A 16,652-nucleotide genomic window follows, 5' to 3' on the forward strand; every position below is an offset into this window, starting at 1 on the left:
GTCATTCCTGAGCATGCTTAATGTTTAATTTTGACACGACTTTGAAACGAGCAATATCAAAGACTTAAGTGCACACAATAATAAAACTGAAGCCAAAAGCATAATCACACAAGTGGCTGAAGACCGGATAACAAATACATTTATTATGTTTTTTTATTTTTTTTATTTCAAAAAGTCATTCCTCATTCCATAGAATGCCATCACTGATTATTCCATACCCTTATTTCAAGGATCTGGGATGAAAGCTGGGGGAATGGTTAATATATCAAACATTTGAACAGAATAAGAAGAGGATGTACGCTTTTTGAAGAATTTATGTTATTAAGTAAATACTGTTTATGGCTAAACAATGTGTTTGTATATAAAAAAAGCTCCATTTTTGTTCCCTCCAGAATGATCAACAGACACAAATCAGTATTTACGGTGCCATCTGCTTGACCTACACATTTATCTTATCATTAAAAAAAGGACCTTTTTAAATTTCTTTTCAGTCATTCCACTAATTTCCTTCTTAGATTGTCAATAGATTTATAAAACTGCCTAAAATGATTACTTCATCAGTACATTTTACTCCTATCGTCTTTAGTTTATGATGCTCCACTTCACTTTCTATTCTGTATTTTTATTCCTTCCACTATTCGTGCAAAATATTTAATCCCCATTTTCAGATCACATTTGCAATCCACACAGTCTTGTTTCATGTATGCTCCAGTCCAGCTGCTCAGCTACTGCATGAACCACTGCTATACATTTAAGCAGAAACCACTGGATTCAAAGTCATTTAAGTCTTTCAAGTTGTCAAGTTGTGGGTTGCTTTCAGTTTTATTGCCTAATTTGAAAACTTTATAACTGTAAAGTGTGTAGGTGGATTAGTGATGAATAAAGACAAAAAACAAATATAAACAGAAGTAAACAGATCATAAAGAATTTAGAAAATGTCTGGTTACACCATGCTAACAAAAGTCATTTATTTTCATGACTTCCCAGCAACCTTCAACTCTTTGAAGGCAAAAGTTTTCCTGATCAATTTTTATGTCTTGCAAAGCCAATGCAGAGTTTCACCAAGTTAATAGAAACACTCAAATAAAAATCGAATGTACAGTGCCTGTATTAAATATTCATCTACAGTGTTTTGACATTCAGTCATCTCTCTTTTGTCTTGCTTTGGCGCCTCAGTATGGAACAAAAGATAAAGTGGTGAAATTATTCACCTAATCAAAAACAAAATGGGATACTACATTGCTAACACTGCATTTATTATTATTATAAAACATTAGCATTGCTGATGTTCCCTCATCATTCACTATTCTTGTACTGTTGTCAACAAAAAACAAAGCTTGTCCATTTCAGACAAAACCATCAGTAAAAAAAAAACACAGGATCAAATTTCAACTCACAACAATAAACAAACGCAGTAGTGTTGAACTGCAGACAGTTCATGTAATTACAGTACATTTTGTTTAGTGAACACACTTTGTTATACCTGATTGGTGCCCTGTTTCTGTATGTTTTGTCAATGTTTTTTTGCTTTCGTGTCCTGTTCTTGTCTCTTCCTGGTTGCCGTGCTTTAGGATGTGCCACTAGCGTGTGCTGTGATAGATCCCGGACGAGCCCCCAATTTATGTTATGGCCCAGATGCCTAGGGCTGGTGTTGGATTGAAGTAAGTAATTATATAAATAAACAGCTAACCAAACTGAAGCTCATTGACCTTCAGGTTCTTTTAATCCAAGACAAATCAAGGAAAAACAGGTTTGTATGAAAGAAAAGCTATTCATAAGAGCACATGAATAGCTTCAGGACTGAGCAAGGCCAAAAGGCTAAACAAAAAATGGCAAACTCCACTCCAGAAATAGAATAAAAAAAACCAAACAAAAAAAAAAAACTTCAATTACTCTTTCTATCAATTTGAAAATCATTAATATTATTATTCTTTTACTCAAATGACTGATATAAGTGAAATGTGTGTTTTTGTATTTTATTATATCTATTTTGTCTGTTGACTTTAAAACCCTTTGATGGCTTATTATTGGTAAAGTGTATAGTCATGTTTGCTCTGGTATCAGCTGTCGAGGTCACAGTCACACAGTCTTCTCTATAAAATGGGTGATTAGTACTTGATAGCTTGTGAGTTATGCAATATTTGGCGTTTGAAACATTTTTCAAATGGCAAAAGCTGAAGTTTAGTTTAAAGTTCAACACATTAAGTCTTGAGATTAGATTTAACTGAAAATGACCTTTGTATTAGAAATATCCTTTTTTTCTGGCTTTTTATTGGCCCATATTTGAAACCATATATAAAATCATACAAAAATAAACCTTCAAATAACCTCAAAGTTACAAAATCTTTTGTTGGTTCTTTAAAGGTGAGCAAGCACACCCAGTTTTGGCCAATCCCATGCTAATCTTAAGTACCTATAGAGTACAACTGCATACCTATAGAGTACAACTGCATACTGCACATCACCAAATAGTCTTTAGTTTTATAGGATCTATAAAAGAAAGATACAGCTTTACGATTATTTCAGGAAAAAGCAGAGCTAATGAAGGCAAGTACAGGTAATAAAGCTAACCAACGTTCTGTGTTTGGATAAAAAATGTATTATCTTACTCAGTGAAAATAATATAATCTAATTTAAAAATAAATTTCCAAAAGTAGCATTACTTTAGGCATGCTTACAGATGAAATGGTGTCTATTTTTATTGACAATATGATGTGCGAATTCTAAAATCAAGTAAAACACTGCCAATTTCAGTCACTGTTGAATAGTGGGCTATAAACACAACGGTTGTACCAAGAACTGCCCTCTCACAGGTAGAACATCCAGCTGTTACTGGTGCGATTTTTGTAATGGAGGCCAGTGACTCAACCTCAGCAGATCGTGGCTTTGACTAATGTTACTTGAACGATATCGGAGTACTCGTTTGAATGGATCTTAACTTGTATGCTGTTAAACTCTCAACAATAGATAAACTGACCTATCTAGTGAGCATGCAGCTACTATGAAAAAGATAGCTTTTCATGAATTTTCTTGACCTTATCCATTGTATATCTAAATTGTAGCATGTGTTTAAAAAGAAGGAAAAAAAAGAAATTCATAAATTGTAAAAATAATTTGGTAGTTGGACTTAGAAGTTACTTACAGTGTCATAAGAGAACCATGATACAGCAGATTTTTTATTTTTTATTCGAAGCTTCTGTTTATATAAAAAAATGTGACTGAATTTCTATGTTAGTGCCTATTTTACTTTGTCCTTGCGGTATCAAACTTCTTATAACACATGATTAGTAAACTTCAAAAACTATTAAATGATTACAAACCAATGTTTGCCCATCTAGCAAAAGTATTGGGCCTAGGGAATGCCATGATACTGCAGCCCAAACCATCTGGATGCAGACCATGGTGCAGATGCAATCTGAGCCTCATGCAGTGCTTTTTAATGGGCTCAGCTGACCCCACCCCTACCCTTACTCCTCACAGTGACATCACTAGTTTCACTGAGTGATGCAATCTCAGCTTGCATCATAAAGGCTGCATCCAGATACTATTGCTTCAATCTGGGCATGCAACAATCTGGGTGGTGTGATTTTTATTTTTTTTTTTGGCCTTCTCCACACCGTAACTCTCTCAGATGTGGAAAACACATTGAAGGTGAACTCATCAAAGAACAATACATGTTTCACACTGCCACAGCCCAAGATTTTGGCTGCTGGAACCATTGAAACTGACGTTTGGCATTGGCACTAGTGAACAAAGATTTGGCTATAGCAGCCCGGCCATGTATATTAACACTGTGGAGCTTCCAATGAACAGTTCTGGTGGAAACAGGAGAGCTGAGGTGCACATTTAATTCTGGGCAGCTGTGGCTTTATGTTTCTTTAGGTACAATATGGGTTAGCACCAGGATATCCCATTCAGACAGCTTCCACTTGTGTCCACAGTTACTCCTGTTGGATGTGGTTCGTCCTTTGCTGATATTGGATATCTTGGCTTGAAAGCAAGACTTGCTGTCTTGGTCACAGATGGACCAGCAAAGATGTGCAACAACAATTTGTCCCCTTTTAAACACTTGAATTCAGAAGGCTGGCATACAATGATTTGCCTTATTACCATAACTTGCCTAATTAACCTAGTTAAGCATTTAAATGTTACTTTAAGCTGAATGCTAGTATCTTAAAAAATAGTAAAATATTATGTACTGTCATCATGGCAAATATGTCGCCTCACAGCAAGAAGGTCGAACCTCGGCTGGGTCAGCTGGCATATCTGTGTGGAGTCTGCATGTTCTCCCCGTGTTTGCAAGGGTTTCCTCTGGGTGCTCCGCTTTCCCCCACAAGTCCAAAGACATGCGCTAGGTGAATTGGGTAGGCTAAATTGTTAGAAACTGCTGATCTACTTGGATTTTCACACACAACCATCTATTGGGTTTACAGAGAATTGCCTGGTCTGATAAGTCTCCATTTTTTGCTGCGACATTCGGATGGTAGGGTCAGAATTTGGCATCAATAACATGAAAGTATGGATCCATCCTGCCTTGTATCAACAGTTCATGCTGGTGGTGTGGTGTAATGGTGTGGGGGATATTTCTTGGCCCACTTTGGGTCCATTAATACCAATTGAGCATCGTATCAACGCCACAGCCTATCTGAGTATTGTTGCTGACCTTGTCCTTCCATTAACAATCACAGTGTACCCATTTTCTTATGTCAAAATCGTGAATCATCTCAGACTGGTTTCTTAAACATGACAATGAGTTCACTGTACTCAAATGGCCTCCACAGTCACCAGAACTCAATCCAATAGAGCACCTTTGGGATGTGGTAAAAGGGGGGCCGACAAATCTGCAGCAACTGCATGATGCTATCATGTCAATATGAACCAAAATCATTGAGGAATATTTCCAGTACCTTCTTGAATCTATGCCATGAAGGATTAAGGGAATACTGAAGGCAAAAGACGGTCCAACCTGGTACTAGTAAAGTGTACGCAATAAAGTGGCAGGTGAGTGTATATGCCTTAGCCTACATGTTTCATTGCACAATTCAGATGCCAAATCCACTTGAGGCTGCTATCTACATTGTTGCGAATCTGAAATATATTACATATTGTATGTTTTATTCTACATTTCAGATACATGTCCTTCTTGTACATGTCCAAAGAGAAGGCAGTGCTTGTCAAGTGATCACCTACCAAAAACACTGTGGTAAACTCTAAACCAAACCAATAGTCTTTCAATTGCATGCTAAACCCATTCCATATCCCAGAAAAAAGATTATACCCTTAAAATTGATGTTCTGATGTTTAAAATGTAATGTTTTTAAATAGTATTTATAGTGAAAACTATTACAGTTTCTGTGATGGTTCCTTTTTTCAGCTGGATTAATTTTTGTGAGTAATTCTCAGGCTGCGTCTTTTTATACTCACAAACACGTAAGTGTCTTTAATAATTATGAGTTAGAAATGACAAAGTGTCCTTTGCCTATGTCACAAAAAAGGTAAAAGTTAAATTCAGCCCAGGACGAAATGCAGGACAGTGGTCTTCCTGAGCAGAACTGGATATGGTTTACATGTAGCATGCTGCTTTCTAGTGGACAATTTCAATTTCTTATTTTAAAGAGTTTTCTTCTTTTACACTGTTGTTGCAGCCTGTATGCATATTGGAAAATGAAATTAGGTGAAAAACAAGACAATATAAAAATTAATTAATTAATTAATTATTCAATTTATTAAATAAAATCCCTCAACCCAAAGAGTTACTTCCAGAATAAAAACATCCCTCATAATTTAATCTGATTATGGATAACTTATCCTTTGTTAGCCAAGATGCTATTTCTTTCTTTCAGTCGAAAATAACTTAAGGGTTTCATAATTCTTAACAGAGTTTTCCCCAGTGGACTTTCTGGTGATGGTTTGAGCAAGGAATAACAAATGACAGTAAATAAGCAAACTGCTTGTACTACACACCAGTACATTTATGACAAAGCATTAAAAGTAAAACAATATGAAAATAAATAAATAAATAAATAAATAAATAAATAAAGCATAACAAGCTCTTTTTACAGTAAAACACCAATGGAAGTGAATGAGACTGGATGTCTTGACACATTTATTGCTTAGTTTTTATTAACAACAGAAAGCAGAAAAAGGATTGTACAGTACATCAGTATGTATTAAATCCTTATCTCATGTAGTAATTTAATTAAAGATTTTCTTCGAAAAAACTTTTCTGACCTTTTTTCTTATGTGAAAATTTATCTAAAATAAAAAAAATACAAGAAATGCAAAATGATTACATACTATGCAATAAGGGGTGTCACAGTGGCACAGTGGGTAGCACGATTGACTCAAAACAAGAAAGTGGTTCGAGCACCCGCTGGGACAGTTGGTATTTCTGAGTGCATGTTTTCCCAGTGTTCGCGTGGGTTTCCTGCGGGTGCTCCGGTTCCCCCACAGTTCAAACACATGCGCTATAGGGGAATTGAATAAGCTAAATTGGCCGTAGTGTATGTGGGTAAAGGAGTGTGTATGGATGTTTCCAAGTGTTGGGGAGTGGCTGGATGGGCATCTGTATAAAATATATGCTGGAGAAGTTGGCGGTTCATTCCATGATGGCAACCCCTAAATATATAATGATGTTTAACAGAGCAAGAAAATTTTCACAGTATGTCTGATCATATTTTTTCCTCTTGAGAAAGTCGTATTTGATTTATTTCGGCTAGAATAAAAGCAGTTTAAAAAAAAAAAAAAAAAAAAAAAAAACATTTTAAGGTCAAAATTATCAGCCCCTTTAAGCTATATATTTTTTTGATTGTCTCCAGAGCAAACCATCGTTATATAATATCTTGCCTAATTACCCTAACCTGCATAGTTAACCTAATTAGCCCAGTTAAATGTTTAAACTTGAAATGTTACTTTAAGCTGTTTAGAAGTGTCTTGAAAAATAAGAAACAGAAACAGAAATTCACAGGAGAGCTAGTTTATCAAATATAAAAAAAAAATGTTAACTTATATTTATATAAATATAAGTATAATATATATTCTAAGTATAATACTTAATATATTAAAATACTTTATATTTTTCTTTCAAATTCAAATCACAAAACAGATGGATGATAGACTCTTTTTTATTGAACAATAATCGCAGGAACAAATATTAATTATATTGATATTAATTAAACAATATATATTACAAGCACACCAAGCTATTTTCCAATGTATAAATATAGGGCTAAATTTGTTCATTTTTAATTTAAATCTAGCTGTATGACTTTAAAAAAGCTGTATGACTTTTAAAAAGAAAAAGCTGTCTTTAACATATATTTTCTCTAAAGAATCTCTTCTGCTCATAAAAATGATGTTCTTTAGGTATTGCAAATACAAATACAAGGTATTTTAGGTATTGCAAATACAACTTCTTTTGGAGTAAAACAAATTTATCAAAAAAGTCACTGTAAAATAAAGTTAAATTGAGAAGTTTCCAACAAACACAATATATAAAACTAAAGAAAAGAGACACATTTTCATACCCCTATTTCAAATAACTCGACACATTTAATTTACAATGACTGCGTCTGCTGTTACATAAAAAAATATAACTACGCCACACCCACAACTGAAAGTGATTTGCATACGGATTGTTTCCTGTGGGTGTGTGCGCACGTGAGCAGTATAAAGCATTCCATTTAGGTCAGGTAGACGTCAGAAACTGATAAACTGGCTTCAGGAGGCACGATGTCGCTCACTGTGAAAAACATTTCTGTCATTTACAATCCTATCAATCAGAACAATACTTTCACCAGCGGGGATTTTATATCTGGACAAGTCATTCTGGATGTGGTGAAAGACACTCAAATGCAGTCGCTGAGTGTGAAAATTAAAGGGAAAGCAAATGTTTGCTGGTCAGAGCATTACGGTAAAACCACAGTTGTTTATTCGGATAAAGAGAAGTTTTATTCGGTGGAGAGGTTTTTCGTTCGGACTGACACAAAGAATGGTAGGTGTCTGTTCTACTGTTTTAGCTTTTGACATTTGAAGCCAAGTCGATTTAACCAGCATTTTGCATGTGATGTACTTGATGTGTTAGGTAATGACCATGAGATGCTGAAGGATCCCTCGGGACAGCCTTGTAAGTGTTTTTATTGTTATTATTGTAAAAATAACTTAAAACTATGAACAGAAAATGTGCTTATTTTCTTTATTTTTTTTTTTTACTTGTTAGACTCTTCGGTCGTGGCACCAGGTCGTCATCTTTACCCTTTCACCTTTCAGTTGCCCTTACAGTAAGTATTTTTTAAAAAGGCAAAGTGGTAACACCTCACAATGACAGTACATGAATAATGATATACTAATATGTATAATAAACGTTTTAATATTATTATGAACTAGTGATGAGTTAAGGCATGCACTAATCTTGAACTAACTATAAATACATCATCAGATGAGTCACATGATTTCATGTGTGAATAATGGCTACCTTAATTCTGTTAGAACATGTTTGGACTATTTCAAGTCACAATTCATGGTATTAACAAACCACTTACTAACACTACTAACTTAATAAGCTACTAATTAGCTGCTTATTAATAGTTAGTAAGGTAAATTGGCTTTAGGTTTTGAGTTGGATTAGGGATGCAGAAAGATCATACTTTATAACTATTAACGAACTGTTAATATGTTAGTAACAGGCAGGTAATAAACCAGTAGTTATTGGTATGAATGGTGACCTAAAGTGTTACCCATGTTTGTTAATTAATGCATTAATTATCACTTTATTTTTAGTTACATGTAACTTACATGAACTCAGGATCTGTTAATGTACCTTTACGTCATCACTTTACTTGGAGCGGCACAATATCATTAACACATTCTTAACTATTCAAACTTTTGTGTTTAAACATTACAGTTCTGCACGCCTGTCTAGTGTGTTTACATAGAAAATCCATAGAAAAATGTTCTGACCACATTAAAATAAACAGGTTAAACACAGGAGTTTATGAGTAGTAAAAATGTCTTAATAATAATGTGCCCCTTCAAGTAAAGTGATGACATAAGAATACATTAACATTTCATGTTGGTTACATTTGGCTTACATTGTGTTAGGCTTAATACATTAATGTGATAATTAATAGAGTAACAAACATGCTGTAGTTAAGTTTGTTCTTGATTAGCGCATGCCTTAACTCATATGAATAAATATTAATAAGATATGAATAAATCATTATTCATTTACTGTTGCTGTAAAGTTGGGCTGCACAATACTGTATATTGTTTCAGCATCAGAATTGGAATGTGCAAATCTGCAATAGTCACATCGCAGGATCTGTATTGAGTTGGAATTGCAATTAACTAGAAAACACAGATTTATTTAGGCCTGCATGTGATGTGACTATGCAAGATTTCAAGCGAATTTATACAATTTAAGCACTAGACATGATAAAATGTGTAGCTTTAACAAAGATTAATTGCATTTAATTATTTCTACAATGAAGACTATAGTAATCAACATTTTAAGTGGATCACAAAAGTTTTTCAAATTTGTCCTGAGACAAGAATGGATGTTGTTGAATAGTTTTATGAAGGTTTTAGTGTTATTTTACAATTGATCTTTTAATTTCTGTGCCTTAATACTGTTAGACTCTCCAGAAAACCATAATGCACTGTTTATTTAATTGGTATCTTTGTTTTTATTAATTTATGCTTGTAATATGTTTATTACAATTTACGCAGGTAAAAAATGATCACAATCAATATAGAATTATGAACTCTTTCCAAAAAGAGTTATTAGTCATATTAAAAAATTATATTCATATATATCGCAGAAAAACTAAATATCGCTATGTCAGTTTTTCCAATATTATGCAGCCCTACTGTAAAGTGTTACCGGCAAAGGAAATAAATAAGTAGATTGAAAAGAAAGCAGTGTTGTGTTGTGCAAATATTTAGATGACAAAAAAAAATAAATAACTTGTTTAGTAGTGAAAAGTACTAATGGTCTTTCTTTGCACATTGTAGGTAAACATAACTTCATAATTAAAAGGTCTTTTTACTTATTTTTATTATATTAGCCTGTATTTATTTATAATTATTGTTTTATATTTATATAGGCCTATTAATTCTTTAAGATTTCAATCAATGAGATTTTCATGCTGTTCAATTTACAGGCACTTCCCATCATCCCTCAAAGGTTCAGTTGGAAAAGTTCTCTACACTTTGGAGACAAAACTATGCCGATCAATGCGTGTGTCTAGCAAAGCTAAAGCAGAGTTTAACTATGTTCCAGGCGCTGATGTTTCCAATCCTGAACTAATGGTAAGACTAAGATTTAATGCCATCTGGTGTGTTTTTAATCTACATCTACAGTATACCAAATATTCCTCTCTGTCTTATTGAGCATCAGTTGATGAACTAAGAAGTATTGTGTTTATACTTGTTTAGGCTCCTCAGTATGGAACCATAGATAAACAAATGAAGTTCTTCAACTCTGGGAATGTCTCCATGAACATAAGCACTGAGAAAATGGCATACTATCTTGGTAAAATTATATTCCTTATTATAACATCTATATAATGTTTATGTTCTTTGTCAATAAATACAAAGTAGATATGGACACTTTTCACCCAGGCATTTCAAGGCAGTCTGTTTCTGCATATATAAAACTGATGTTTAAAAATGCATGTGAAACTGTAGACATAAAACAAATTTAAGCTGAATGTTTACTCTGTCCGCAGTCTTGTGTAGAAAAGATTAAGATGTTTAATGTAGACTTTTGAGGTGATGTGCTTCTACCATTTTAATAATTGACAATGAAGCAACACATTTCAGGCTTGAAATCAACCAGTAGCCCCCTCTCACCACCAGCCCACACACCATTTACACAACTGGTTATACCTGTTTTTACTTCTCTGTTTAAGTAGGCCAGCATAGACTCATGGATATAAATAAACATCGTTTACAGAGATTGAATTACATGTATTCATATCCATATGTTTGTTTGATTTCACCAAGTAGGGCATTTATTTTGATCCTGCACTTGGATGTTGAACATTCCAATCAGTTTTAAGGGATAAGTTTGTAATCTATCTCAAGTTTAGGCTTACTTTGTTCATGCAGCTTTGGCAGAAATTACATCCTCAAGTCTTTTTGAATATGATGCCACAAGCTCGGCACACCTGTCTTTGGGAATTGTTGCCCATTCCTCTTTGCAGTACCTCTCAAGCTCTATCAGGTGCGATAGGAAGCGACGATGTACACCAATTTTCAGATCTCTCTAGAGATGTTCAATAGGATTTAAGTCTGGGCTCTGGCTGGGCCACTCAAGGACATTCACCAAGTTGTTGTGAAGCCATGATATTTGGGCGATGTGCTTTGGGTCATCGTCCTGCTGGAAGATAAACCGTCACCCCAGTCTGAGGTCAATAGCACTCTGAAGCAGGTTTTCATTCAGGATGTCTCTGTACATTGCTGCATTCATCTTTCTCTCTATCCTGACTAGTCTTCCAGTTCCTGCTGCTGAAAAACATCTCCACAGCATGATGCTGCCACCACCGTGCTTCACTGTAGGGATGGGTATTAGCCTGGTGATGAGCAGTGCCTGGTTTTCTCAAAACGTATTGCTTGGCATTTACTCCAAAGAGTTCAATTTTAGTCTCATCAGACCAGAGAATTTTGTTTTTTATGGACTGAGAGTCCTTTAGATGCCTTTTGGCAAATTTCAGGTGGGGAGTGGCTTCCGTCTGGCCACTCTACCATACAGGCCTGATTGGTGGATTGCTGCACAGATGGTTGTCCTTCTGTAAGGTTCTCCTCTCTCCACAGAAGAACGCTGGAGCTGAGACAGAGTGACCATCGGGTTATTGATCACCTCCCTGACTAAGGCTCTTCTCCCCCGATCACTCTGCTTAGATGGCCGCCCAGCTCTAGGAAATGTTCTGGTGGTTCCAAACATCTTTCATTTATGAATGATGGAGGCCACTGTGCTCATTGGAACTTTCAGAGCAGCAGAAATTTTTCTGTAACCTTCCCCAGCCTTGTGCTATGAGACAATCCTGTCTCAGAGGTCTACAGACAATTCCTTTGTCTTCATGCTTAGTTTGTGCTTTGACATGCACTGTCAACCCTGGGACCTTATATAGACAGGTGTATGCCTTTTCAAATCATGTCCAATCAATTGAATTTACTACAGGTGAACTCCAATTAAGCTGCTGAAACATCTCAAGAATGAGCAGTGGTAACAGAATGCAGCTGAGCTCCATTCAGAGCTTCACTGCAAAGGCTGTGAATACTTATGTACATGTGATTTTTCTCACATGAATGATGTTCCATTAACACAGATGCTAATCTAGAATCACATCCAGTCTTGATTTTTATATCTTACTGTACATAATTCTAAATAGCTGAATGACAATTTTGTCAAAATGGCAGTCAGAAACATTGTTTCCAGTGATATTTTATGTATTTGTATATAAGTAATGATCTAATGACCTAATTGTGTTTCTTTCTGCAGGAGAGGGCTTAAAAGTTTTGGCCGAAATTCAAAATGGCTCTTCCCGAATAATCAAGCCTAAGTACTGCCTGTATGAAAAATACAGTTTCTTTGCCAAAGGAAAGAGAAAAGTTCACACACATGACCTTCTTAAAGAGGTGGGGGAATCTGTTGAGCCAAACTCAAAGAAAACCGTCACCACAGTGCTGTCCATTCCTCCCAGCCTTACAGCCTCAATCCTAAACTGTAGGATCCTCAAGGTTGAGTACAGACTTAGGGTGAGTTACAGCATCTAAAGCAAAAGGTGCATACAACTACATGCATGGTGGCTCAGTGGTTAGCACTGTCATGTCACAGCAAGAATGTCACTTGTTCATTTCTGTGTTCGCGTGGGTTTCCTCCGGGTGCTGTTGCTCCCACAGTCCAAAGACATGTGGTATAGGTGAACTGTGTAAACAAAATTGGCTGTAGTGTATGTGTGTGTGCGTGAATAGGAGAGTTTATGGGTGTTTTCCAGCACTGGAGTTAGTGTACTCTGAGTTCGGAGTTGTTGCTGGAAGAGCATCTGCTGCATGAAACATATGCCAGAGATGCCAAGGCAATGCAGGGGAAGGCAAGTTTATTTACAGTATATAGCACATTTCATACATAATAGCAATTCAAAGTGCTTTATATAAGAAAATAAAAATTAAATGATTAAAAACAGATAAAAATGTGTTAAAACAATACCAGAGTAATTGGTACTTCATTCTGCCGTGGCGACCCCTGATAAATCAGTAACAAAGCCAAATGTGAGTGAGTGGCTTCATGCAATACCGTTTAGACTGATCAAAATTTAACTTGTGGTTTATCACAGTTAAAAATGTTGTCTATTTGCCACATCACTGTCACTTGGGGCATCAAAGTTTCATCAAAGCCGTGACGCCACAGATATTTCACCACATAAAAATGATCATGGGTGTTTCGGGTTTATTTTACTTCATCACTGTTAGTTAATTTGTTTATTGTTCATCTGTTGTTCATTTTGTACATTTTTCACACAGATGTGTTCAGCTGCATGACCTATTTAGATTATATATTTTTAAACAATGAATAACTCAAACACCAGTCTATTTAAACTTCCTGTCATGTTATGGTCAAATTTGACCGATTTACAACTTAAAACACTCAAAAATATTGTGTTTTTCATCTAATTCCCTCAAGGCCTTATGATATCCTCCACACCATGCACTTGAACATATAAAAGTGATGATCACCTTTTTCGTTGAATTTTAAGGGTTTTAACCAACTGTGTTACACCTGTTGTGTTCCCGGTCAAAAGTGACCGTCATAGGAAATAAATGGGTATCCAGACTATATTCCAGAAAACACCCCCATACACACCACTCCAATTCACTTACTCACACACACATTTCAGACTGAACAAACCTTTGTGGGTACACATTTCTTTCCCATGCTTATGTGCCAATCCTCCACCGTGATTACATCCATGACATTACATGTTCATATTTTAATACATTTTCAGTACCTATTTGTATTTTCACTGAAGTTATTTTATGTCAAATTCTGTAAATTCATGTTAACACTAGTTTGAGACATTGTTCACAGCTAAAGAATGTTGAATAAATATTTGGTGGTAAAAAATGCTTTTTGAGCAATTTAACATCAGTTAAAGAGAGCGGTCAATTTTGACCGGGAACACTAAAGTAAGGGTCAGGAGGTGAACATGATAGGAGGGTTAATATAAAATATGTTGGTTGTTGATTACACCATGTGGTCAGCCATAACTGCAGCAAATTGTGGGAGCCCAAAGTGTCTGACTTGTCGGCTCTGTTTTGATCTCCGCCACTGGACTGTACTCCCCTCATCTCATTGACTGTCGTCTGCAGCTGTGGTTCAAATCGAACACACCTAAAGACAGTTGCTTGTTGCAGTGATGTGAACCGTGTAATCAAACTCCCATTTAAAGCTGGATCTTGATTTGTTTACAGTCATTTAAAACAAGGCTCAAACAGAGATATGTTTATGTTATGTGCAGTCTCAGGCAAATAATTGGTTCATCATTTGTGTCTAGGTTTACCTGGATGTGAAATATGCTTCAGATCCAGAGATCAAACTCCCAATAGTGGTTCTTCCTCTTCAGCCTGTATCAGGTGCAAATGGTGCTACAAATAGTGACTTTGGAATTTGGAATCAGTCACAGTCAGGCAGTGCAGGCCCTAACCTGCCTCCTACAGCTCCATCAGTCAAACCACAAAATATGGCTGGACCACCTGGTCAGCTCGGTGCCCCTGATTACCCTGGACCTCCTGTTGGTCAGTTTCCACCTCCTGGTTACCCTGGACCTCCCCTGGGTCAGTTTGGGGCTCCTGCTTACCCTGGACCTCCAGGTCAGTTCGCTTCCTCTTATTACAGTGGAGCTCCGGGCCAGTTTGGTCCTTCAGTTACACATCAGTCAAGCACATCAGCTCCACCTCCATATCAGGAGTTTAAGCTTTATCCACAGCTGCCAGATCAGCCAGAAAAATCTTGACAAAATCATTTTGGAGTCACTTTCTAGGCTTCTTTTATTGTTGTGATGTTTATTAAAGCTTTGGTTGCACTGTAGTTTGGGAACCATTTCTCACTTTTAATGAACCATTAATTATGACTGACTTATTTGCTGAACATCTGATTTGGTGCTGGTTTATAATTTGGTTGTTAATAAATTTATGCATAGGGTAGAATTACAGGATCTCAAATGTAGTCATGCAGGAATCAGTAAATTGCTAATAAACAGCTAATGTGCTAGTAATATGCATTCTAATAAACAACTAAAGTGTGAATTGGTCCCTGAACGAAAATAAGCCTTACTGTATCATATCAACAATGACCTGTACTATTTTTTTGTAGGTTAGTAGTTGACGCTTAATGAGTAAATAAATCAGCCAATATGAATGTTTTCACTCGATTGGGTGGGTGTTATCAGTGGTTATCAGCTGATAGATATGTGCTAGTAGGGGCCCTCTGCGTCTACTAGTAGGCTCAGAAGGCTGTTATTATTCATCCACATGGTTAATCATCTATAGATCACATACGGCTGTGGCTGGAAGTTAACGATAATTATTTATATCATGAAATAAATTCCCCATTAATTATATTTTATTAACGTCTACCCCTATCCCAACCCTAAACCCAACTGTCACAGTAATGTAAAAACAGATCCTGATCTGGAGTCTTCTCTATTAGTGTTGCTGATTAACCATGTGAATGGATGATAAAAGCATTCTGAGCCTACCAGTAGGCGCTGATTGGCCCCTACTGGCCCATATCTATCAGCTGAAAACCACTGATAATACCCATTCAATCGAGTGATAATATTCGAAGCGAGTGAAATAAATAAACATAGATCCTGTATTATTTATTTTTGTATGCTAAACCATCTGTGTGGCGCTACATTCTGCATCCCATACAGCATTTAAATACAGCTGTATTTGTTTTGAAGTGAATGCAGTACTATTCTTCAGTTGTGTTCTTTGCTGTATATAGTTGAAGGGAACGATATGTGAAACCTTACTGTGAAAGTTTGCATAAATTGTTATAAAATGTAAGTGTTTTTAAAGGGATAGTACACCGCAAAATGAAAATTTACTCACCCTTCACTTATTTCAAAACCTGTTAACCACACAAAAGAAGATAAATTGAATATATCTGTAACTATAGACTCTAAATAGTATTTGTTTTTCCTACAATGGAAGTCAGTGGTTAAAGTTTTCTGCCTTGCTTGAAAATATCATCTTGGGTGTTTAACAGAAGAAAGGAAATTGTAAGGATTTGAAATTCCTCTTGCTGGTGAGTAAATCGTGAGTAAGTTGTCATTTTTGGTTGAACAATCCAAAAATTGAGTTCTGTGACTCTATACTGCATGTTGCCAGAATAATGTGTTTATGTATTCATGTATAAGTAAAATGAAATTGATTTTACTCACAAATATTATAGGATCAGTCTTGTGAAAGAGGAAAATCGAAGTCTGTGTAGCTCATTATTGGATAAATATACACAGATGTTGTTTAAATTGAAATAGTCTTACACACTACAATGGTTCTCTAGCAGTTATAAAACAAACAAACAAAAAAAGGTAAAGTCTTGAAGAGGACCATTGCTTTGGTTGTGTTTTACCTGTTCTTCAGTG

General features: G+C 35.8%; 1 protein-coding gene across 1 annotated transcript; it reads left to right on the forward strand.

The window, feature by feature from the left end:
* The first annotated feature begins 7,698 nt into the window (after positions 1 to 7,698).
* On the forward strand, positions 7,699 to 16,295 carry LOC130228587 (arrestin domain-containing protein 3-like). The gene is made up of 7 exons (XM_056457019.1): positions 7,699 to 7,993; positions 8,084 to 8,125; positions 8,219 to 8,279; positions 10,161 to 10,308; positions 10,435 to 10,531; positions 12,503 to 12,759; positions 14,556 to 16,295. The coding sequence occupies exons 1-7, from the start codon at positions 7,732 to 7,734 to the stop codon at positions 15,012 to 15,014; spliced, it is 1,326 nt and encodes a 441-aa protein (XP_056312994.1). The 5' UTR covers positions 7,699 to 7,731; the 3' UTR covers positions 15,015 to 16,295.
* The last annotated feature ends 357 nt before the right edge of the window (positions 16,296 to 16,652 follow it).

This window comes from Danio aesculapii, chromosome 5 (assembly GCF_903798145.1).
Source record: "Danio aesculapii chromosome 5, fDanAes4.1, whole genome shotgun sequence".
Taxonomy (NCBI): Eukaryota; Metazoa; Chordata; class Actinopteri; order Cypriniformes; family Danionidae; genus Danio; species Danio aesculapii.